The sequence below is a fragment of the Lepus europaeus genome, chromosome 20 (genome assembly GCF_033115175.1).
Source record: "Lepus europaeus isolate LE1 chromosome 20, mLepTim1.pri, whole genome shotgun sequence".
In the NCBI taxonomy this organism is placed as follows: Eukaryota; Metazoa; Chordata; class Mammalia; order Lagomorpha; family Leporidae; genus Lepus; species Lepus europaeus.
Window position 1 is genome coordinate 6,682,262 of NC_084846.1, and position 22,701 is coordinate 6,704,962.

General features: G+C 70.0%; 1 protein-coding gene across 1 annotated transcript; it reads left to right on the forward strand.

Annotated features, from left to right (window-relative positions):
• Positions 1-1,432: 1,432 nt before the first annotated feature.
• On the forward strand, positions 1,433-14,840 carry IQCN (IQ motif containing N). The gene is made up of 3 exons (XM_062179439.1): positions 1,433-2,082; positions 2,680-6,207; positions 13,780-14,840. Exons 2-3 carry the CDS (start codon positions 2,710-2,712, stop codon positions 14,767-14,769), a joined length of 4,488 nt encoding a protein of 1,495 aa, XP_062035423.1. The 5' UTR covers positions 1,433-2,082; positions 2,680-2,709; the 3' UTR covers positions 14,770-14,840.
• The last annotated feature ends 7,861 nt before the right edge of the window (positions 14,841-22,701 follow it).

A 22,701-nucleotide genomic window follows, 5' to 3' on the forward strand; every position in this document is an offset into this window, starting at 1 on the left:
AGTGACCCAGCGGATGGACGGCCTCCCTCCCTCCCTCTCTCTGTCACCCCGAGAGGTGACAGTCTCAGCTTGGAGCTTGCATGTGCAAAGGCCCTGCACAGTGACCCCCGGTGGGAGACTGGCCGAGGACTTGAACCCGGGGCCTGTGCCTGTCGGGGCCGCTGCCTCTGCCCGGCTCGCTGGGGTCTCCCCCAGGTGGGGAGGAGGGCCCACAGCCCCCGGGGGCCGAGGAGGGCGTGAGCAAGAGGCGGCCCTGGGCACAGAGGTGCGGCCCCCGCCAGGGAGGGCCCGGGGCGGGTCAGCACCTGAGCCTAGGCCCCAGCGCTGACCGAGTCACTGTGCACCCTGGGAAGGCGGCGGGCGAGGTCCGGCCTTTGCTGTCTTTTTTTCCTTCCCCCCCAGCATCTTGTCCACGGGGGCGGCTCCGCTGCCTCCTTTTCCGGGCTGTATAGAGCTCCACAGGGGGGCGGGGTCTCATTCCTTTTCCCATATCTGGGCCTGGGCCAGGCGGGAAGACCCCGCCCCCTCCGCGGCTGGTGTGCGCCCCAGCCCCCAGGACCCTCATTGGCGATGACAATGAGTGATTGTGACTGCTCGAGGCCCCGCCCACCCGCAAGGGGCGGGTCTCCCGGCCACTCCCCGCTGACCCAGGAGACCCCCAGACTCAGGGATGGCAGTCCCCGAGGACACAGACAGGGGGCTCCGCTTCTGACCCCCGGTGTTGAAGCCAGGGGTGTCACATGGGCCTGGGGGGCGGGGTCCCTTTCCAGGGCCTCCCTTCCCGAGTTGGGGTTTCGGACCCGGGGCCGGCTGTGCTGACTGAGCGACCGGATTGCGGCCCCGCTGCGGTCCCCTGGGACCCGGGCAGGTAACCCCCCCGCCCCCACCCCACACGCCAGGAATACGAGTCCGGGTTTCAGGCCGTTCGTGTCTTGGCTTTGAGAGAGACCTTCCCTCCTCTGGGTCACTCCCCAAGGGACTGCAACGGCCAGGGCTGGGCCAGGCCAAAGTCCAGAGGCAGGCGCCCCACCCGGGTCTCCCGCGTGGCTGCTGGGGCCCGGGCCCTCGAGCCCGGGCTCCCTGCTGGCCCACACCCTGGTGGAGCCCCACCCCCCACACGGGAGACCCGGGTGGGGCGCCTGGCTCTGGACTTTGGCCTGGCCCAGCCCTGGCTGTTGCGGCCACTGGAGGAGTTTGCCGGTGGACGGCAGGTCTCTGTCCCTCTGTCTTTCAGATCCAGTTAATTAAAACAATGTAAAATGCCCGAAAGGAATTATTTTTTAATGTAAAGTGGGCGCGATGCTGAGAGTGCCCAGCAGAGGGCGCTGGCGAGCCGCGGGCCGCCCGCCCCAGGCTCCAGGTAGGGCTGTGGCCCCCCTGCAAGTGCGCGCCGCCCACCTGGTGCAAACTTTGCAGATCTCCCGACAGCCGGACCGAGCCCCGGGGGGACCCCTCGGCCCAGCCTGGCCGCCCCAGCCTCTGTCTCCAAAGAGACCTGAGTCCTGCCCACATCTGCCTGCTGTAAGGACTCTGTCCAGCGAGAGCTGGAGCGGAAGTGGAGCAGCCGGGACTCGAACCGGCGTCCCTAGGGATGCCGGCACTGCAGGCAGAGGCTTAGCCGGCTGCACCACAACGCCGCCGCCCACCCCGGGGGCTTTTCTAAGACCCCTCCTGGCACTGCCGGCCACCCTCCTAGGGACAGCAGCCTGCCACGCCCCCTGGCTACGCCCCCAGGCTCCCCGGAGTCCCAGGCGGCCCAGGCTGCTGTGTCCTCTGCTGTGGTCTGGCGACCGTGGTCCCGGTGATTGGCAGGCACTGCTCACCTGTGGCCGAGCCCCGCTCCGTCCCGCTCCAGCGGTTTCGAGCCGTGGGGCCCGGTCTCTGGTGCCCGAGGCGCGCGGGAGGAATGTCCCTTGCTCATCTAATGCCCCTGCTTTCCTGGCCCCCCCGGGCGCAGAGCCAGCCCAGAGCAGTGTTGCTGCCGCCGTGTGGGATGAAGACTGGAGCCGGCCTCCTCCTACAGGCTGGCTTCCAAGACTGCACCTTCTTCTCCCGCTCCTCCACCTCTGATGACCTAACAAGGTAAGACGACGGCTGTGCCGGGGGTCCCGCAGGGCCGGCCCCGAGGAGGGCGCCCCCCCACAGGCTGTGGGGCCCATGCGTTTATCCAGAGACACACAGACAGACAGACACAGACACACACACACACGCGCGCGCGCGCGGTCCCCGGCCTGCATGACCAGCGGTCCCCGGGGCACGCGCAGAGAAGGTAGGAGGTGCAGGTGTCGCATCCGGGCCTGGACGCCCACCGCGCGCCAGCACCGAGCTCGGAGGGGCGGAGCCAGCGAGGGGCGGAGTCAGCGAGGGAAAGCGAGGGGCGGAGCCAGCGAGGCAGGCTGCGAGGGGGGGGGGCGCCGCCGGGCACGGGCAGGAGGGGCCTCCAGGAGCAAGACCCGGGCTTCCGGGAAGGGTCCGCTCCAGCCCGGAGGCCTCTGACCCACACGGCGCCCACTGCCGGCCCGGCCCGGCCCATCGCCCTGCTGCCCCGTCAGGCCCCCCGGGCTTCTGCCCACGCACCTGTGCGTGCATCCGCCCACCCGCCAGGCTTCTGCCTCCGCCTACCCCGCCCTTCATCTGCCCGCCCACCGACCCACCCGTCACCCACCCGTCTGCCCACAGGCAGAGCTGACCTGCTCAGGAACCAAGACAATGCAGCAAGCAACACAGCTCCAGTTCACGAACCAGCTGTCACCCAATGGGCAGCGCGTCCCCGCGCCCTCGCCCGCCCCGAGTCTCCAGCGTGAGCCCCCCAAGTCCAAGGAGAGCCTCCCGCCGCGGCCGACCCCGGACCCGGCGGCGCCGCCGCGCCGGATCCCGCGCCTGCGGGCCGTGGTGGAGAGCCAGGCCTTCAAGAACATCCTGGTGGACGAGATGGACATGATGCTGTCCCGGGCGGCCACGCTCATCCAGGCCAACTGGAGGGGCTACCGGCTGCGGCAGAAGCTGATCTCGCAGATGACGGCGGCCAAGGCCATCCAGGAGGCCTGGCGGCGCTTCAACACCAAGCGCATCCTGCGCTCCAGCAAGGCCGCCGTGAGGAGGGTGGCGGCCGAGGACGGGGACATCCCCTACCACCCGCCGCAGCAGGTGCGCTTCCAGCCCCTGGACCGCTGCCCCTGCCCGCGGCTGCCCGTCATGGTCAGCAAGGAGACCCAGTTCCCGTCCTCAGACAGCCTGGCCACCTGCGCCCCGCACGCCACCGCCCTCCGCACCACGCCCTCCTCGCTGGGCGCGCCGGCCCCGCGCGCCCCCGGAGCCGCCGGCGTGGCTTTCCTGCCGCACCAGACCGTCACCATCCGGCTCCCGTGCCCGGTGAGCCTGGGTCCCAAAGGCCAGCCGTGCCTGCTGACCGAGACCATCAGAAGCGCCTGTCTCATCCGGCACATTGAGGGCGACACGGTGAAGACCAGGCACGTGACGGCCAGGGGCGGCAAGACGGGGGCCCCGGAGCCGGCGCCGGGCTCCAAGTGCACCCAAGCCCACGCAGACACAGAGATCTTCAAGGTCCCCCCCACCACGCCGTGCCCCACGCCCACAGCCGCCAAGGCCCCGGCCAGGACCTGCGGGACCTGCGCGGCCACCAGGGCCCCGCCCAAGACCTGTCCCGTGCCCACCATGACGGTGGTGAAGTCGCTCCCGCACACCTGCCCGGCGGCCACGCTCCCCAAGGCCCAGCCTCAGGTCCGGCCCATAGCCTCGCTGACCAGCGCCTCTCCGCCCGCGCGGCCTGCTGGCATCATGGCCAAGATCCCGCCCCAAGTGTGCCTGCTGGCGTCCATGCTCAAGCCCCCGCCCCAGGCCCGCCCGGCGGCCCCCGCGGCCAAGACCCCGCCCCAGCCGTGCCCAGTGCCCGTGGTGACCAAGACCTCGCCCCACATACGCCTGGCGGCCACCAGAAGCCCACTGCAGTCATGCGCCGTGGCTCCCGTGCCCAAGACGCCGTCCCAGACGTGCCCCGTGGCCGTGGTGGCCAAGCCGCCGCCCCAGACACGCCTGGCCGCCATGATCAACAAGACACCGGCCCAGATCCGCTCGGTGGCCGCCGTGCTGAAGACGCTGTGCCTCGCCCCGCCCCCGGCGGCCGGCAACCTCAGAGCTCCGCCCCCAGGTGTGGCGGCCACCGGGCTCCCCAGCACCTCGTCCCACATACACCTGAGCATCCCCAAGACCAAGGTCACGGTGAACGTGAAGCAGACGGCGGGCGTGGTCAAGCTGTCGTCGCACTCCTGCCTGGCTGACGGGAAAGCCAGGGTCCCCCGGCCGCTGGCCCTGGAGGCCGCCGCCGCCAAGACGCCAGCCGGGTGTCTCCTGGAAGCCGAGAAGGGCAAGGTGTGCGCCCTGCAGAGGCAGCCGGCGGTGAAGGCGGAAGCGACGTCCAAGACCAACGTGGCCGTGGATGTGGCCAGGCCCCTGTCATGGACCAAAGTCGCCGAGAGCCAGAGCAAGCCCCCGGCCCAGCCACACCCGGCCACGGAGGTCATCAAGATCCAGTCCCAAATGTACATGCCCGTGGAGACGGCCGAGGCCCTGCCGCAGCCCCAGCTGGCCGTGCCCCTGACCAAGGCCCTGTCCCAGGCCCACCTGCCCTGCCGGCAGCCCAAGGCTGTGTCCCAAGTCCACGTGGCCACCTCCCTGACCCAGGCGTCCTCGCAGGCCCAGCTGGCCGCCTGCCTGAGTCAGGTGGCATCGCAGACACAGGAGCTGTCCGAGGTCCTGCCCGAGGCCCCGCTGGCCGCCTGCCCCGCCACCGTGCCGCCGCCGTGCACCTGCCCCAGCAAGGCCTCGGCCCCCCGCACCCACCCGCTGGCCGAGCAGACCAAGGCCTTGTCCCAGGGACGCCTGCCCACCTGCCTGAGCAGGCCGTCCCCCCCGATATACGCACCCACCAAGCTGGCCAAGGCCTCGTCGCAAGCCCGCCTGGCCACGTGTCCGCCCAGCGCCTGCCCGGCGAAGGTCTCGTCCCAGGGACGCGTGTCCGCCGAACACCTCCAGGCCGCGTCCCAGCTGGCCGCCTGCCTCGCCAAGTCCTCCACGCGGACGCACCCGCCTCCGGAGCTGACCGTGGTCCTGCCCCAGGCACACCTGACGTCCCGTCCGCCGACCCCCGTCTCCCAGGAGCTCCCGGCCGCGTGTCCGGCCAAGGCCGCTCCCCAGGCGCCCCCGCCCGCCAAGCTGGCCAAGACTCCTTCGCTGGCCCAGCTCATATCGTGCCTGTCCAAGGCGCAGTCCCAGGCGCACCTGCCCGTCGGCCTCACCAAGACACAGTCGCAGGCACAGCTGGTCACTGAGGCGTCCAAGTGCATGTTCGTGGCCCGGCCGCCCGCCGACCTCAGCACCAAGACCCAGTCGCAGCCGGTCCTGGCCCGGTCCAAGGCGTCCGCCCAGCCCTGCCACCACCCCAGCGCCCTGGGCGCTTTGCCCCGAGCCAGGCCCAATGACAGACTGACCCTGCTGCAGGGCAAGGCAGCCCCCGAGCCTCCCGGCGTGCTCGTGCCTCTGCTGGCCCCCGCCGGACACACCCCGTGCAACATGGAGTCCTGGGGCGACAGCGGGCCGGCCCGGGGGCAGCCGCCCGCGCCCAGCCAGGACGACGCGGCCGCTTCGCAGATCGCATCCCTGTGCGCCGAGCTGGCCGCCGTGCTGGGCTCCCAGGAGGACCTCCGGGCCCTGCTGGCCAAAGCCCTGTCCCAGGGTGAAGTACGGGCCGCCTTGAGCCAGGCGCTGTCCAAGGAGGTGCTGGGCGCCACGGTGGCCAAGGCCCTTCCGCAGGGCATGCTGGGACTGGCCCTGATGAAGGCGCTGTCGTGGGGCGAGCTGGGCATCGCGCTGAGCCGCGCACTGTCCCGGGGCGAGCTGCGGCCGGAGCACACCAAGGCCATGCGGGGCAAACTGGCCGAAGTCCTGGGCAAGACCCTGAGTGACGAGGAGCGGGCGGCCCTGAGCCAGGCCCTGTGCCAGGGCGAGCTGGGTGCCGTCCTCAGCCAGGCCCTGTCCCAGGCGGCCCTGAGGACCGGCGCCATCTTCCCCAAGGCCGTCCCTAGAGCAGCGGGAAGCGGGGCGCCGGCTGCGGTGGAGGCGGACTTCCGGGGCGGCCCGACGGCCTCCTGGGGGCCCACCCTGGGTCTCGTGAGGCCGCAGCCCAGCAAGGTCAGGGGCTCCCGGGTCGCCGCCTGGGGGGGCGTCCCCGTGGGCCAGCGCGCCGGGCTCTGGGAGGCCATGGGGGACGGGCCCGCGGTTGGGGGGCTCCTCTGCTCCCCGCTGGCCTCTGTGGGCGTCACCAGCCGTCACCATTGCCCCGTGGCTGTGGGCCTGGACTGGGGGCCCGGGCCAGGCAGGGGCTTCTCTGCCGGCCTGCGCGGGAGCCCCCAGTCCCTGAAGCAGACGGCTGCACGTCTGATGTCCGATTTTAACCCCCTGGCGAGCGGTGAGGGCCCTCACCTGCCCAGCCCGCCGCACCTGCAGCCGCCCCCCAGTCTCTGGCAGCCCCTCATTGCCAATGGCGTGGGCCCCAGCACCAACCAGCCATCGGTGGCCTACGGCAACGCCCCGAGCTCCCACAAGCCGAACGTGGTCAGCAGGGGAGCCGCCCGGCCGTGGACGGTGACGGGGGAGGGCAGGGTGGCCTCGGGGAAGCTCGTGAGCAGTGAGGGGCGGGGGAGGGCCCCCCACGCCTTCCTGTCGTCCCCCGCCTGTCGCGGCGCCGCCTGCTGGTGTCAGTCCCCGGGGGCCAGCAGGATCCCCCCCAACCTGTACCCCCACCCCTCGGGCGTCAGTAAGCCAGCCCGGGCCTCGGAGGAGACCCTGGCCAGGCTCCCAAACCCCAAGCAGGCGCCGCTGAGCGTTCGGGACATGATCACCAAGATGGCCCCGGGCCCGCTGAAGGCGGCCGTGGCGGGCAAAGTGCAGGTGCAGAGGGCCCCGCTGGGCTGCGACCTGTTCCAGGCCGCCTCGGGCAGCAGGCTGGCCCCGGGCCTCCCCCAGGCTCCCGCGCCCAGACAGGGCAGGGCTCCCACCCAGGGCCCCCCCCGGGAGCTGGCCGCCGGCCACCCCATCTCCATTCTCACCGAGCTGGTGGCTGGCCGGCAGCAGCGGCCGGAGCGCAGCCTGGGTAAGAGCTTCCGCCAGGCCTCCGCGGCCTACAGCCCCGTGGAGAGCAATTCCCAGAGCTCCATGCAAAGCTACAGCTCCCTCAGCCTCTCCACCGTGTCCGTGGCCAGCCTGACCCCGGTCGACCTGGTGGAGGCATCCTGGGAGGGCACCCTGGAGGAGGCGCTCCCGCTGGACGCCCTCCTTTCCAAGGAGGCCGCTCAGAACGCCCAGAGGCTGGGGGACAGGGAGGGCGTGGAGGGGGGCGGGCACCGGCTCGTGGTCGCCGACCTGTCCTCACAGCCACCCCCAGCCCCTGGGCTCCTGCCCATCCTGCGCCACAATTCAGCCTGCAGCCGCCTGACCCTGAGCGTCCACTGGGGTTCCGACAGCGAGAGGGGCCGGTTCTCCTCCTGCCACAGCTCCCTGGACCTGCTGGGGAGGGGCCCCCAGGAGCAGTACAGGGTGGCAATGAGGAGGAGCCGGAGCCTGGGCTCCGTGGTCCCCCCCACGTACCAGGCACCATTCCTGGGCAGCAGCGTGGCCCCGAGTCCAGCCCAACCCACCTTGGCCAGCGGGGTGGCCCCAGGCTTAGTCCAGCTCTCCATGGCCAGTGGGGTGGCCCCTAACCTCACCCAGCCATCTGCCACCAGTAGGGTAGCGTCCAGCCAAGCTCACCCATCCATGGCCATTGGAGCATCCCCCAGCCTAGGCCAGCCATCTATGGCCAGTGGGGTGGCCCCAAGCCTAGGCCAGTCATCTATGACAGGTGGGGTGGCCCCAAGCCTAGCCCACCCTTCTATGGCTGGTGGGGTGGCCCCAAGCCTAGGGCAGCCGTCTATGGCCAGTGGCATGGCCCCAAACCTAGCCCAACCATCTATGGCCAGTGGGGTGGCCCCAAGCCTAGCCCAGCCGTCTATGGCCAGTGGGGTGGCCCCAAGCCTAGCCCAGCCGTCTATGGCTAGTGGTGTGGCCCCAAGCCTAGCCCAGCCGTCTATGGCCAGTGGTATGGCCCCAAGCCTAGCCCAACATTCTATGGCCAGTGGCATGGCCCCAAACCTAGCCCAACCATCTATGGCCAGTGGGGTGGCCCCAAGCCTAGCCCAGCCATCTATGGCCAGTGGTATGGCCCCAAGCCTAGCCCAACCTTCTATGGCCAGTGGGGTGGCCCCAAGCTTAGCCCAACCTTCTATGGCCAGCGGCATGGCCCCAAGCCTAGCCCAGCCGTCTATGGCCAGTGGGGTGGCCCCAAGCCTAGCCCAGCCGTCTATGGCCAGTGGGGTGGCCCCAAGCCTAGCCCAGCCGTCTATGGCCAGTGGGGTGGCCCCAAGCCTCGCCCAGCCGTCTATGGCCAGTGGGGTGGCCCCAAGCCTAGCCCAACCTTCTATGGCCAGTGGCGTGGCCCCAAGCCTAGCCCAGCCGTCTATGGCCAGTGGCGTGGCCCCAAGCCTAACCCAGCCGTCTATGGCCAGTGGGGTGGCCCCAAGCCTAGCCCAGCCGTCTATGGCCAGTGGGGTGGCCCCAAGCCTAGCCCAGCCGTCTATGGCCAGTGGGGTGGCCCCAAGCCTAGCCCAGCCGTCTATGGCCAGTGGTGTGGCCCCAAGCCTAGCCCAGCCGTCTATGGCCAGTGGGGTGGCCCCAGGCTTAGCTCAAGTATCTATGGCTACTGGGGCAACCCCAAGGTCACGCCATCCCTCTTTGGCCAGTGGTATGGCCCCAAGCCTAGCCCAACCTTCTATGGCCAGTGGTATGGCTCCAAGCCTAGGCCAGCCGTCTATGGCCAGTGGTATGGCCCCAAGCCTAGCCCAACCTTCTATGGCCATTGGGGTGGCTCCAAGCCTAGGCCAGCCATCTATGGCCAGTGGGGTGGCCCCAAGCCTAGGGCAGCCATCTATGGCCAGTGGGGTGACCCCAAGCCTAGCCCAGCCATCTGTGGCCAGTGGAGTGGCCCCAAGCCTCGCCCATCCATCTATGGCCACTGGGGTAGCCCCAAGCCTCGCCCATACATCTATGGCCAGTGGGGTGGCCCCAAGCCTAGCCCAGCCATCTATGGCCAGTGGGGTGGCCCCAAGCCTCGCCCAACCATCTATGGCCAGTGGGGTGGCCCCAAGCCTAGGGCAGCCGTCTATGGCCAGTGGCATGGCCCCAAACCTAGCCCAACCATCTATGGCCAGTGGGGTGGCCCCAAGCCTAGCCCAGCCGTCTATGGCCAGTGGGGTGGCCCCAAGCCTCGCCCAACCATCTATGGCCAGTGGGTTAGCCCCACGGTCACGCCAGCCATCAATGGCTGGTAGAATATCCCAAGGCTTAGCCCAGCCATCTATAGCCAGTGGGATGGCCCCAAGCCTCACCCATCCATCTATGGCCAGTGGAGTGGCCCCAAGCCTAGCCCAACCTTCTATGGCCAGTGGGTTAGCCCCACGGTCACGCCAGCCATCAATGGCTGGTAGAATATCCCAAGGCTTAGCCCCGCCATCTATGGCCAGTGGGGTGGCCCCAAGCCTAGGCCAGCCATCTGTGGCCAGTGGGGTGGCCCCAAGCCTAGCCCACCCATCTATGGCCAGTGGGGTGGCCCCAAGCCTAGCCCAGCCATCTATGGTCAGTGGGGTGGCCTCAAGGTCACGGCAGCCATCTGCAGTCAGTAGAGTATCCCCCAATGTACCTCGTCGATCTATGGCCAGTGGAGTGGCTCCAAGCCTAGGGCAGCCATCTATGGCCATTGGGGTGACCACAAGGCTTGCCCATCCATCTATGGTCAGTGGGGTGGCCCCAAGCCAAGCCCAACCGTCTATGGCCAGTGGGGTGACCACAAGCCTCGCCCATCCATCTGTGGTCAGTGGGGTGGCCCCAAGCCTAGGTCAGCCTTCTATGGTCAGTGGGGTATCCCCCAACCTACCTCGCCGATCTATGGCCAGTGGTATGGTCCCAAGCCTAGGTCATCCCTCTATGGCCAGTGGGATGGCCCCAAGCCTAGGCCAGCCATCTCTGGCCACTGGGGTGGCCCCAAGTCTCGCCCATCCATCTATGGCCAGTGGGGTGGCCCCAAGCCTCGCCCATCCATCAATGGCCAGTGGGGTGGCCCCAAGCCTCGCCCATCCATCTATGGCCAGTGGGGTGGCCCCAAGCCTCGCCCATCCATCTATGGCCAGTGGGGTGGCCCCAAGCCTCGCCCATCCATCTATGGCCAGTGGGGTGGCCCCAAGCCTCGCCCATCCATCTATGGCCAGTGGGGTGGCCCCAAGCCTCGCCCATCCATCTATGGCCAGTGGGGTGGCCCCAAGCCTCGCCCATCCATCTATGGCCAGTGGGGTGGCCCCAAGCCTCGCCCATCCATCTATGGCCAGTGGGGTGGCCCCAAGCTTAGGTCAACCCTCCATGGCCAGTGGGATGTCTCCCGGCCTGTCACGCCGTTCTATGGTCAGTGGGGTGGGCCCGAGCCTCCCCCACCCCTCTATGGCCGGTGGGGTCTCCCCCGGAATGTCTCGTCGGTCCATGGTCAGTGGGGTGGGCCCGAGCCTGGGTCAGCCATCGCTGTCCAGTTGGGTGGTCCCAAGCCTAACCCATTCGTCTCTGGTTCTTGGGATTCCCCCCAGCCTAGCGCAACCACACATGGCCGTGGGGGTGACCCCCAGCTTGGCCGAGCCGTCTGTGACCGGCCTGTTCCAGACCCACTCATCCAGTCGGGTCATCTCGAGGCCAGTCCACCCATCGCTGGCCAGTCGCGGAGTGCCCAGCTTGTCCCAACCGTCCATGGCCCACTTGGAGCCCCTCAGCCTGGTCCATCCACCCATGGCTGCGAGGTTAGCTTCCAGCTTGTCCCAGCCGTCCGTGCTCAGTGGCATGGGGCGTGGCCTCTGCGACCCAAACTGGGTCTCCAGGGTGGATCCCTGCCTGCAGCCCTCCAGGGCGAAGCTGGCCCCGGGCCTGGGCCACCCGTCCATCATGATCTCAGTCGGTCCGGGCAGGCAGTACCCATGTGTGCCCGGGAGCGCGGGCCAGGGTCTGAGCCAGCCACCTCTGGGATTTGAACTAGCGGAGAGCCGGGAGCCTCTGCCAATGGGGGGGATGCTGTCCCACCTGCAGGAGGCAGAGTTCGACCAGGTGTCCCTCGGCTTCCAGCCCCCCGTGATCTGCGGCAGACAGTCCAGTATGGTCACGGTGTCCACGCCCAATCTCTACCACGTGTCCATAACCAGTGAGGACGGATGCTGTCTGGCCGAGGGAGCCGTGAAATCCCACCCGGCCGCGTTCAGGGGCATGGTCCCCGGGCCAGCCCAGGCACCTGTCGCCGCCCCTGGCGTGTTCCTGGCCGTGCCCAGCGTGGCAGGGGGCGTATCCCGGAGAAACGTGGCCACTTCTATGAGTCAGAGTCAGCCCGCAGTGGCCGACGGCAGCGCCCCCGTGGCGCCCCAGTTCTCGGAGGCAGGGGCCCCTGTGATGGGAGAAGGCCCCCCCTTGGCCCCCAGCCTCTTACCGTCCCCGATGGCTGAGAGACTGGACACAAACCGGTCTAGCATGTCCTTGAGCAGTGTTGGCCCTAGCGTCTCCCAGGTCAGCATGGCCATCCCCGTCACCCTGGAACGCCAGCACCCGTCGGTGGCCACGGTCGTCCCCTCCAGGTACCAGTACTCCGGCGTGGTCCCGCAGGACGCCATGATGGCCATGACTGGCAGTGACCTTGTGTCAGGTCCTGTGGGCAGTAGGGTGACCACGTCCGTGGCCCCGGGCACCATGGCCAGTGGTGTGGCCCTCAGTCTTCCCCGGGGTTCTGTGATCAGGGGCGTGGGGCAGAGCCTCCCTCCGGAGTCTGTGATGGGCAGCTCGGTCCATGGTAGCTTCTCTCCGGACCCCACAGCCAGCAGCATGGCCTACAGCTTACCTCCGGGCTCCGTGGCCAGTAGGGCGCCCCCTAGTGGAGTGGCAACATCAGGCGCTGGCAAGAGGAGGCAGAGTTTGTCTGCAGGTCCCGTGGCCAGTGTGGCTGCTCCAGACCTGCCCCCAGGTTCCATGGTGAGCGGGTCCCCCAGCTCTGGGGGCCACAGCCTCCCCCAAGGGTCCATGCTCATCGGGCTTAGTCCCCGCCCTTACCACAGCTCCGTGGCCAGCGAGGGCACCGCAGTGCCCTTCCAGGCATCGCAGGCCACTGGCCTGGCTCAGGCTCCACCTCCGCCTCCCGCACGGGCCTCTGCGGGCAGGAGCTTGTCCCGTAGGATGCCCACAGTCCTGTCACTGGCCACGCAGTTCGGCCAGGACCCCGGGCTGACCTCATTCGGGACACTGGATGACCAGCCCCCCGCGAGGCCCCGAGAATACGATGACGGCCTGTCCCAGGCCTCGGGCTCCAGCGGAGACTCCCTGAAGTCCGAGGTGCTTGAGGCCACCCCCTGGATGTACCCCGGGACCCCAGCCGCTGGCGCCGACAACAACCGTGGGCCCCTGTTGGAGAATGAGGCCGTGAAAAGCCAGGTGCCGTTCGGGGGGGCTGCTCCCGGCCCGTCTGTGGGGGCCCCAGTCTCTTACCAGTCCCCCAGTTTGCCCATGCACCCCATGGCCAGCAGCATCGCCCCAACTCTGCAGTCCAAGTCAGCCGTCAGTAGGGCGCCCCCTGGTGGCCGCAGCATGCATGCACGGTCGGCAGCCATGGGCAGGTCCTGGAGCCAGGCCCCAGCGCCCGGGGTCACCGAGGTCCCATCCGTCTTCCAACAGGAGCCCATGGCTCCAAGTGGACCCCAGAGCCTCTCACAGGGGACGGTGGCTTCTCCTGTGGTCCCCAGGTCCCCCCAGCTGGGCTCCGGCAGTGCCATAGCCGCCAGTTTGCCGCCGGGGTCCATGGCCCAGATGGGGAGCCCACAACTTGCTCCTCAGAGGCCCAGGGCCCCCAGCACGGTCTCCCAGGGGCCGCCATACGGGGTCCCAGCTCAGAAGCTCAGCTCCTTCCCCTTGGACTCGGCTCCGAAACCCGTGCCTGGGAGCCCGGCGCAGGGCAACCCCAGCCCGCTGAGCCCCCGCAAGTCCTACCGGTCCGTGCACGGCAGCATCGTGCCGGAGCTCATGGACCAGGCCACGGCCGCGGCCCTGCCCTCCCTGCAGAAGCAGGCGTCCCGGGCCCCGGCGGGCGGCGCCCCCTCGGCCGGCATCGTGCCCATCATCCACACGAGCACCACGGCCACGCCCGGCGCCCCCATCCCCAGGCTGTCCCCGCGGGTCCGCAGGGTCTCTCTGGGCTACGAGTCTTCCCCGAGCGGCTCCCGGAGGCCGATCCTGGACCAGGACTCGAGTGAGGCCGTGAGTTCCACCCCCAAATACCCCAAGTCGTCCCTGGTCTCCGCCATATTGCAACGTCGCCGCAGCTCCGCCGGCTCGGCCGGGAGGGCCATCAGGCCACCGGCAAACGCCCAGGGCGCGCAGGGCCCGGCGTCCCAGGGCACCGGGGGCACAGCCTCCGGCCGCCGCAGGCCGTCCATCATCCCCACCCTCCTGCAGGCCCAGGCCTCCCTTTACGGCCCCCCCGCCGCCCCCCGCCGCCAGCCCTCCCTGGCCCCCGGCGCCGGCCGCGGCCAGGCCTCGCGTAACCTCACCAACTCGGCCATCTTCCGCCGCAACAAGACCCCCCTGACCCCCGGTGTCCTTCAGGGTCCTGTGGACGCTGGCGTGGCCGGTGGCCAGTCGTGGAACTCTGCCATCCCCAGCGTGGCAGTGAGACCTCTGGACAGCGCCCTGGCTGCCCATGCCAGCAGTGGCACTGCGCCCGTGCCGTGGGACACCGTGGGCCGCGAGGGGGCCGCCGGCCCCAGGCAGTCGGGGGAGCTGATGGTGTCGGTGCAAACCGTGGAAAAGATCATCACCCACGCCGTGATCACCATCCAGGCGTGCGCGCGTGGCTACCTGGTGCGTCGCACCATCCGGCTGTGGCACCAGTGGGCCACCATCATCCAGGCCACGTGGCGTGGCTACTGCGTGCGCCGGAACCTGGCCCGGCTCTACCGCGCCACCACGGTCATCCAGGCCGCCTGGAGAGGCTACTGCACGCGCCGGGACCGCGCCCAGCAGGTGCTGCTGCCGGCCATGTGGGCGGAGATGGACGGCAGGGCCTGGAGCGCCACGGACCAAGGCTGCTTCCAGGGCGCCGGGCCCCGGATGGGCTCCGACCACCGCTGCTTCCAGTCCTGCCAGCCGCAAGTCTGCAGCTTCTGCCAGTCACTGAGTGCCGGGCTGGGCAGCCCGCCCAGCGTGGTCATGCTCGTGGGCTCCAGTCCCCGCACCTGCCACATGTGCGGCCACACCCTGCCCACGCGCGTGGTGCACGGCGTGGGCCGCAGCGTTTCGGGCCTGGGCGCGGGGCCCTGGGCCTATAGCGCCCCGCTGGCTCCCCAGAGGGCCCGGCAGCCCTGCGGCCCCAACAAGGCGGCCATCGCCATCCAGGCCGCCTGGCGAGGCTTCCGGATCCGGCGCCAGCTCCGGCAGCAGCAGATGGCGGCCAAGACGCTGCAGGCCACCTGGCGGGGCCACTACACGCGGAGCTGCCTCACCACCGACGCGCTCCTGGGCTCCGGCGGCCCCTGGGACCGGCCGCGCGCCACCGCCCGCCGCGGCTCCAGGAATGCCCACTGGCCCGGGGTCTAGGACTCTGGCTGTGGCAGGGGCGGACCCCCCTCCCGGGAAGGGCCACGCGGCTCTCTGGGTGTCACAATAAATCTTCCACACCCTGAATCTTGGTCTGTGTGTCCAGGGTCCGCGGTGGGGGGGCGGGGGGGAGGGGAGGGGGACCGGTCCAGAGCGGTCTTGGGGCCCCACCTTCCATCCCTGGGGGGTCTGGGCCCATGCCGGGGCCCCTCAGTCGTCTCTTGGAGACCTGGAATGAGGGAGAGAGAGAGAGGTCTTCCATCTGCTGGCTTCCTCCCCAGATAGCACGACGGCCAGGGCTGGGCCAGGCTGAAGCTGGGAGCCAGGAGCTCCATCCGGGTCTCTCGTGGGTGCAGGGGCCCAAGGACTTCGGCTGTCACTGCTGAGTGCGTCCCTTGTCACGGGAATGCCGGAAGATTCTAGTCACACCCTTATGGGGGTTCGATGCTGGGCCCACAGCCCGGGGGGGTCCATGTCTGGATGACACGGAGCTGGACACAGGCGCTCCTAGCCCCCCCACCCCGGGGGTCAGGGAGGGGCCGAGGGCGCTGGGGGCAGCCTCCTTGGAGGATGCTGACCTGGCCCGGCCGGACACGGCCCAAGCCTGCTGCTGAGCGGAGGCTGGGCTGGCGCCGGCGGCGGACGGGAGCGCCCCCTAGTGGCCTCGTATCCTGGACGCCCCCTCGCAGTTCCACGCACCGCCAGCAGGGGGCGAGCGCGTGTCTGCGGGAGCGCATTGGGAGCGGGCACCTGGCCGGTCACCTGGGCAGCCCGGGAGGTGGGTCCGCCCCGGCGCAGGCATGGGGGGCTCCCGGCGGCCGCCGCCGCCGCTGCTGCTGCTGCTGGTGCTGCTGCTACCGCTGCTAAAGGCTGACAACGGCACCACCTTAGGTAAGGGCAGGTGGGAGGGAGACCTGGGTTCCGGAAACTGAAAGCGACCTTGGGCTCCAAGCCCCGCGCCCCGCGCCGCCCCCGAGGGAGACGGGGGAGGCCCCCAGGCCACGGGGCGGGGGAGCCAGGGGAGGCCCCCAGGCCACGGGGCGGGGGAGCCAGGGGAGGCCCCCAGGCCACGGGGCGGGGGAGCCAGGTCCTTCTTGGAGTCTGCCCTCACTCCGTCCTGCTGTCCTGGGTGGGAGACGGACCTCGGGGTGCAGGGAGTCCAGCCGCCCGCCCCAGCCTGAACTCAGCACCCCGTGTGCGTCCCCAGTTCAGGCTCAGCCCAGCCTGGACGCCCTGGGCTCCCCACCTCCGCCCCCAGGCACCAGTGGGGGCCTCGCGTCAGCGCCGCCGCCTCCTTGAAGGCCACCTGGGTTTGCTCAATTCCCTTTCAATACTCAGAGAGCTGAGTCTCCCTGGGCCCCATCCCGGCCCCTGAATCCTCTCCCTGTCCACGGAGCCGTGGGAGGTGGCTGGGGGCGTCCCGGGCGCCCCCCAGCTTGCACCCATAAAACAGGAATGAGGTCGGCCCGGGTCCCACTCCCTGGCCAGGGTCCCCCCCCCCCCCAGGCCTGGCGCCCGGACGGAGCAGGCGGGGCGGGGGGCGAGGGCGGGGAGCGCAGTGGGGAGGGGGGGGCCGCAGCGGGGCGCCCCTCCCTCCCGCCCGCCCTGGGCGTTACTTCCGCCTCTCCGCGGCCTGGGCGGGTGCGAGGAGGAAGCCGAAACCGACCCGGGCGGGCGGGCGGGCTGGCGGGGCGGGCGCGCCTGGGGCCGGGCAGGATGTCGTGGCTGGGGGGGGCGGCCCCCAGCCCCCCGCCCAGGTCCCGCCCCCCGCAGACCCCGGCCCCCTACCCCAGCAGGAGCGGGGCGGGCGGGGTCCTCAGACCCAAGGTCAGCCTGGGGGCCCCCGCCAGGCTGCATGGGCGCGGACGGTGGGGGCGGCTCCCTGGGACCCCCGCCGCCCCCACCGCGCGGAGTGGGCGGGGCCGCGGGGTGGGGGGGCTCGGGGACCTCGGCCCTGGCCGCCCCGGTGCCGGCTTTGTTCGTTAGGATTTATTCATTTGAAAGGCAGAGTTAGAGACAGAGAGAGAGAGAGAGAGAGAGAGAGAGGTCTTCCATCCGCTGGTTCACTCCCCAGCCGCAATGAGGCTGGACCAGGCCCAAGCCAGGAGCCAGGGGCTCCATCCGGGTCTCCCACGTGGGTGCAGGGGCCCAAGGGCTTGGGCCATCTCCCACTGCTTTCCCAGGCCACAGCAGAGAGCTGGAGTGGAAGTGGAGCAGCCGGGGATTCGGGATTCGAACCCGCGCCCCTGTGGGAGGCCCGGATGTTCCCGCTGGGCTCGGCGCCTCTGTCGGGAACGTTTGGAAGATCGCGGGGTGGGGGTGGGGGAGGGGCCCGGGTCTCCGCCCTCCGCGCCCCGACCCCTGACCTGGTTTTCTTTACAGCGGCGGAAACAACCAGCTCCACTCTGAGCGCCCCCCCCTCCGACTCCGCCCCCTCGTCCCCACCGACAAGCCCTGACACCTCTACCCCCCAGACAAGCTCCGCCCCCTCAACCTCTACAACCCCCGCCTCAACACCACAGGCAAGCTCCGCCCCCTCGTCCCCACCGACAAGCCCTGACACCTCTACCCCCCAGACAAGCTCCGCCCCCTCAACCTCTACAACCCCCACCTCAACACCACAGACAAGCTCCGCCCCCTCAACCTCTACAACCCCCGCCTCAATATCACAGACAAGCCCCGCCCCCTCATCTACACAGGCAGACTCCGCCCCCTCAACACCACAGGCAAGCTCCGCCCCCTCTACCCCACAGACAAGCTCCGCCCCCTCAACCTCTACAACCCCCGCCTCAATATCACAGACAAGCTCCGCCCCCTCGTCCCCACCGACAAGCCCTGACACCTCTATCCCACAGACAAGCTCCGCCCCCTCAACCTCTACAACCCCCGCCTCAATATCACAGACAAGCTCCGCCCCCTCATCGACACAGACAGACTCCACCCCCTCATCGACACAGACAGGCTCCGCCCCCTCAACACCACAGGCAAGCTCCGCCCCCTCAACAGCACAGACAAGCTCCGCCCTCTCGACGGCACCGATTGGCTCCGCCCCCTCGTCCCCACCGACAAGCCCTGACACCTCTATCCCACAGACAAGCTCCGCCCCCTCAACTTCTACAACCCCCACCTCAACGACACAGACAAGCCCCGCCCCCTCATCTACACAGACAAGCTCCGCCCCCTTAACGCCGACAAGCCTCGCCTCCACAACGTCACCGGCCAGCTCCGCCCCCTCCAGTTCAGAGCCGCCCACCCCTGGCCCAGGTGAGCCTTAGGTCTGGGGGCAGCGGGCGCGGGGGCCTCCAGGGTGCAGTTCGAGGCCTGGCCACCAGGGGGCGGCAGAGCCGTGGGAACGCGCAGCCTCTCCGGCGGCGGCTGCGCCACGGCGGGGGAGGGGGGGTAAGCACCTAGCGGATTAAGCACCTAGCAGATTGAGTACCTAGCGGATTAAGTACCTAGCGTATGTCAGGTCCTGGAATCCACAGTTACGCAAGGATTCCTGCTTCGGAGGGGAGACGGGTTGAAAATTACAACTGAAGATGCTTCTAAAAAGTAGAAAAATTTGAACTCCATGCGTAGGGTTTTTTAAAATTTATTTATCTGAAAGTCAGGGTTATAGAAGGAGAGAGGGAGACCTTGCATCCTCTGGGTCACTCCCCGGTTGGCTGGGCCAGGAGCTGCGTTCCGGTCTCCCCGCGCTCGGGCTCTCACTGCTGCCTCCCAGGCCGTCGCGGGGGCCGGACGGGAAGTGGAGCAGCCGGGACTCGAACCGGCGGCGGCTTCACCCGCTTCTCCCGGTGCTGGCCCCAGGGCTCTGCCTTTGTGCGCGGCCCCAGGTCACCGAGGTCGTGTCGGCGGAGTCCAGGCGGCTTCCCCCGGGTGGGCCCCGCTGGGCTCACCCGGGGCCGCCTCTCCCCGCTGCAGGAGACCCCGGGGCCCCGCGGCCGCACCGGGACCCGGGCGCCGTGGTGGCCGCGTGTGTGCTGCTGTCCGCTCTGGTCGTCGGCGCCGCGATGGCGGCCGTGCACTGGCGCCGGCGCCCGCAGTCCGCATTCCACAAGATGGAGGAGATGACCCTGGTGAGCAGGGGGCCTGGGTGGGGCGGGGGCCGGGCCGCGGGGTCCCCGCGGGCGCCTGACCTCGCGCCCTGTCTCTCTTCCAGGGAAACCTCAGCGACTCAGTGTCCTTTGCCCGTCTCCCGCCTGAGTGAGGGGCTCCCGGCTGTGTGCACCTGCTGTGTGCCGGTCCCGCCTGGGGCTCCCGGGCAGGGGCGGAGCCGGCGGAATAAAGGCCTCCCAGAGCCTCCTGGGACCAGCGCTGTGTGCACCTGCTGTGTGCCGGTCCCCACCCTGGGGCACGCAGGGAGGGTGGGGGTGGGTTTTCTCCCGGAGAGCACGGGCTCCCCGCCAGCAGGGGCCGCACGTGCCCATGTTTCTCCAGGTCTTCGGGAGCTGGGTTCCCAGGAGTCAGGATCAAGGCTTGGAGTGGGAGGGGGTGGGGAAGTTCCAGGGACCGAGACCCCAACCCGCCTCCCCCCTGCCGCTCGTGGCCTGAGGCGGAGCACTCTTTCTCCCTCCCCTCCCATTGTACTGAACGGAAAACTGAGGCCTAGCGCGCCCCCTGCAGGACAGCTCTGGCTTCTTCCCCCGCGGGGCTGTGTGCCTTGGCCCTGCCCACAGGTCTCCTTGGAGCTGCCCCCCACCCCGTCCCCTGGAAATGGACATGCCCAGAGGTCAAGGGGTCAAGGTCACACATCTCATTACACCATGCTTTGATGAGTTTGCCGGTGAAACATTGACTTCCAGGCAGGAGTGGGCATGGGGGAGGGGCCTCGGCAAACCTTGAGCCCCTCCCCCCTATAGGGCCTCCGCTGCCCCCCCCCCGGGAGCCCCTGCAGATTCAGGGGCGGCCCCTCCCCCGCCCTTGCACCTGCTGGGGCCCAGCCTCTGTCCAGCGCTCGGGTCAGCTGCCCTGCCGAGCGAGGCACATACCCACGTGGTGTCGGCGCCTGGGGTCGGCTCAGCGAAGGGCTCTGCTGGGGGTTGGAGGTGGGAGCATGGACAGGGGTGACCCTGGGCCTCCCCCCCCCCCCCCGCTCCCTGGGCGGTCACAGGACTCAGACTGAACTCGGCCTTGGCAGTGAGCAAGCGCCAGCCTCCTGCGGCCTCCCAGAGCGCGCCGGAGCTGGAAGCGGTGTGGGGGTCCCAGGCGGGGGGGCTGGGGTGCCGGTAACACCCCCAAGACCACTCGGGCAGGGCAGGTTGCCTGGAGGCCAGGAAGTAGTTTCCAGGCCCCCCGAGGTCCCCCCAGGCTGCTGCGTGGGTTCAGGAGGGGGCTGGGCTCGGGGGGCACGGTGGGCATGAGGGGTGTCTCAGCGGGGACCCCTGCTCACATCCAGCAGGTGACAGCGGGGTGCGGGCGTTAGCTCCCGGCCTGGGGGTGTCCCGCGGGGGCGTGGCCGGGGTCCCACAGCCCCGTCCCCAGGTCCAGAGACGGCCACGGCGTGAGACATCAGCTTACGGGGGGGGGCCGCCGGGGACACACACGGTCCTTCCCCGAGCGCCGGCGCCCAGGTCCCGGCCGCGGTCCCGACCCCAGCTCCTGCGCATGCGCGTCCGTGGAGGCCAGCGCTTAGGCCGCGGCCACGCACGTGGGAGACCCCGAGTTCCCGGCCCCGGCCCCGGCCTCTGCAGCCGTCTGGGGAGTGAACCGGCATTAATCAGTCAACAGCTTTGCCGCCGCTCGTGTGGACCGGGCTGAGCGCACAGCCCCATTTCATGGATGAGAAACTGAGGCGCAGAGAGACCCATTCAGCGCGGAGAGCAGCAGGCTGCAGCCCCGCGGGCCGGGCCCTCGCTCAGTTGTCCTGCTGTCTCCCCAGCGGGCCCGGGAGTCCGCAGGCCCCGGCTTGGCCCCCGGGAGCCCCCCCGGAGGCGGTGTCACCCGGAGATGCTCCGCGGGGACCCAGCCGCCTGGAGACACCCGCCTCCCCCACTGGAGCCCCTGGGTTCCAGTCCCAGCCCCACTCTGGACCCCAGCCCCCCGCTCTCGGGCACCCCGGGAGGCGGCAGGGACGGCTCCAGTGCGGGGGGGCCCTGCACCCTCATGGGAGCCCCGGATGGAGCTCCCGGCCCCTGGCTCCACTGTTCCACCCGGGGCTGCTCCAGGGCTTTGGGGAGTGACCTTGCAGGCGTGGGACCTCTGTCCAACCAGGACGCCTGGAGGGCGGGGACTCCGGTTTCCAGAACGGAGGGGGCCCTGCCGTGTGCCCCGAGGGGCCGGACCCTCAGATATGCTCCTGGCTGCCCCTCCCGTTTCTCTCCTGTGCCCCCCCCCCCCGCCCAGAGCGGCCGCACCGCAGCCTTGGGGCCGGGCGGTTCTAGGGGCGCGTTCACTGGAGGGTCCGCACGTCCCCTCCCGCCCCCCACCCCAGAGGCAGCGTCCGAAGATGGACGCCAGGCACAGAGGCCGCTTCCACCGCCCGCTCCCCCAGATCCAACAAGACCCCTGCTGGGGCTGACCCCAGATGAGCTGAATCCCCCCACTGCTTCCAGGATCCCGCGTGGCGCCGGCTCTGGGGGTGCGGAGGCTGGGACCCCGCCGCTTACCAGCTCCCCTCGGGCGGACGGCGCCGTGGTCTGGGGGCGCTCCCAGCACCCAACCCCATGCTCTGCCTTCAGCACCTTGGGCACGGACAGCTCCTCGCTGTCTCCGGCACCACCACCCGCCCCCCGCCGGCCGCGCAAGGAGACCCCGGGGGCGGGCACCGGGGCAGAGGGGGCGTCCAGCGGGTGGAGCTTCCCCCGCGGCCGCCCAGGCGCAGCCACGTCCCCCCCGGAGCCCTTGTGGCGGCCGCCCCGCGCTTCCACTCGGACCCGCACCACTCCGCGGGCTGCGGCGAGCGGGGCCGGGAAGTCGGGGGTGGGAGCGGGGGGCGGGGACGGCAGAGCCCTGTGCTGCGGCGTGGGGAGGGGCGTCGGAGCCTCCGTGGGCCCGGCGGTTCTGACCCAGGTGTGGTGAAGTGGTACCCGAGCATTTAGCAGGCTGGGAGGACTTCCTGGAGGGGGTGGCGCTCCAGGTGTCTGGGGAGGGGGAGCGAACAACTGGGCAACAGTGACCGGGTGGGGCTGAGCCTCGCTGGTTCAAGGGGCAGCAAGGGCGGAGGTGAGGCCGGAGGGAGTGAGTTCTTGGAAGAGGGCCGATAGTCCCCGTGGGGCCCCTGGGGAGGTCAGAATCCGACCCCAGATCGATGAGGAGCCCTGGGCTGACCCGTGTGACCCGGCCCCTCCCTCCAAGGGGACTGAGGGACCTCAGCTTGTCTGTGAACTGAGCGCCCTTTGCTCTCTGGTGCCACCTGGTGGCAGGGGGCAAAGTACGCACCCAGGCCAGGGCCCCCAAATGGTGTGTTGAGGGGCCGGGTGTGTGACGCGGGCATTTGGGGCCGGAAGCCCGGGCCCCTTCCGCTTCATGTGTGTGTCTACCTTCCGAGCCCCCTGGGTCCATGGGGCCTCTCCCACAGGGCTGGGTGATGTCCCCCAGGGCCACGCGGGGGCCTCCGTCCCCTGGGAGTCACTCTAATGAGCTCTGGCCCCCGAGGCTGCCCTGTCTCAGGCCGGGTGTTGGGCTGCGGAGTTGGAGGGGGCTGGTCCTCCCGGGCCTCTATCTGCTCATCTGAGCAATGGAGACAATGTCCCCAGTCTGGGGTGGCTGCCTCCGGCTGTCCCACGGACGCGGGCTCCAGGGAATTCTGTCTCGGTGAGCTTGGGGGCAGGGGGCAGCTGCGGGGACGGGCGTCAGCCCAGGGCAAGGGGCCCGATTGGACCCAGAGCTCCCCGCGGGGCCTGGCTGGGTCCCAGGTGTGCCAGGACCCCCCTCGTGGGACCCCCACCTCTGTAGAAGGGGCGGGGCCTGCTGAGCGCTGAGAACCCAGCA

Bases quoted from the DNA above. Each gene is read 5' to 3' on its own strand.
- IQCN (XM_062179439.1), top strand. From the start codon at position 2,710: ATGCAGCAAGCAACACAGCTCCAGTTCACGAACCAGCTGTCACCCAAT. The intron at 6,208-13,779 runs GTCAGGGGCTCC...GGTGTCCTTCAG, and splicing joins TGAGGCCGCAGCCCAGCAAG to GGTCCTGTGGACGCTGGCGT.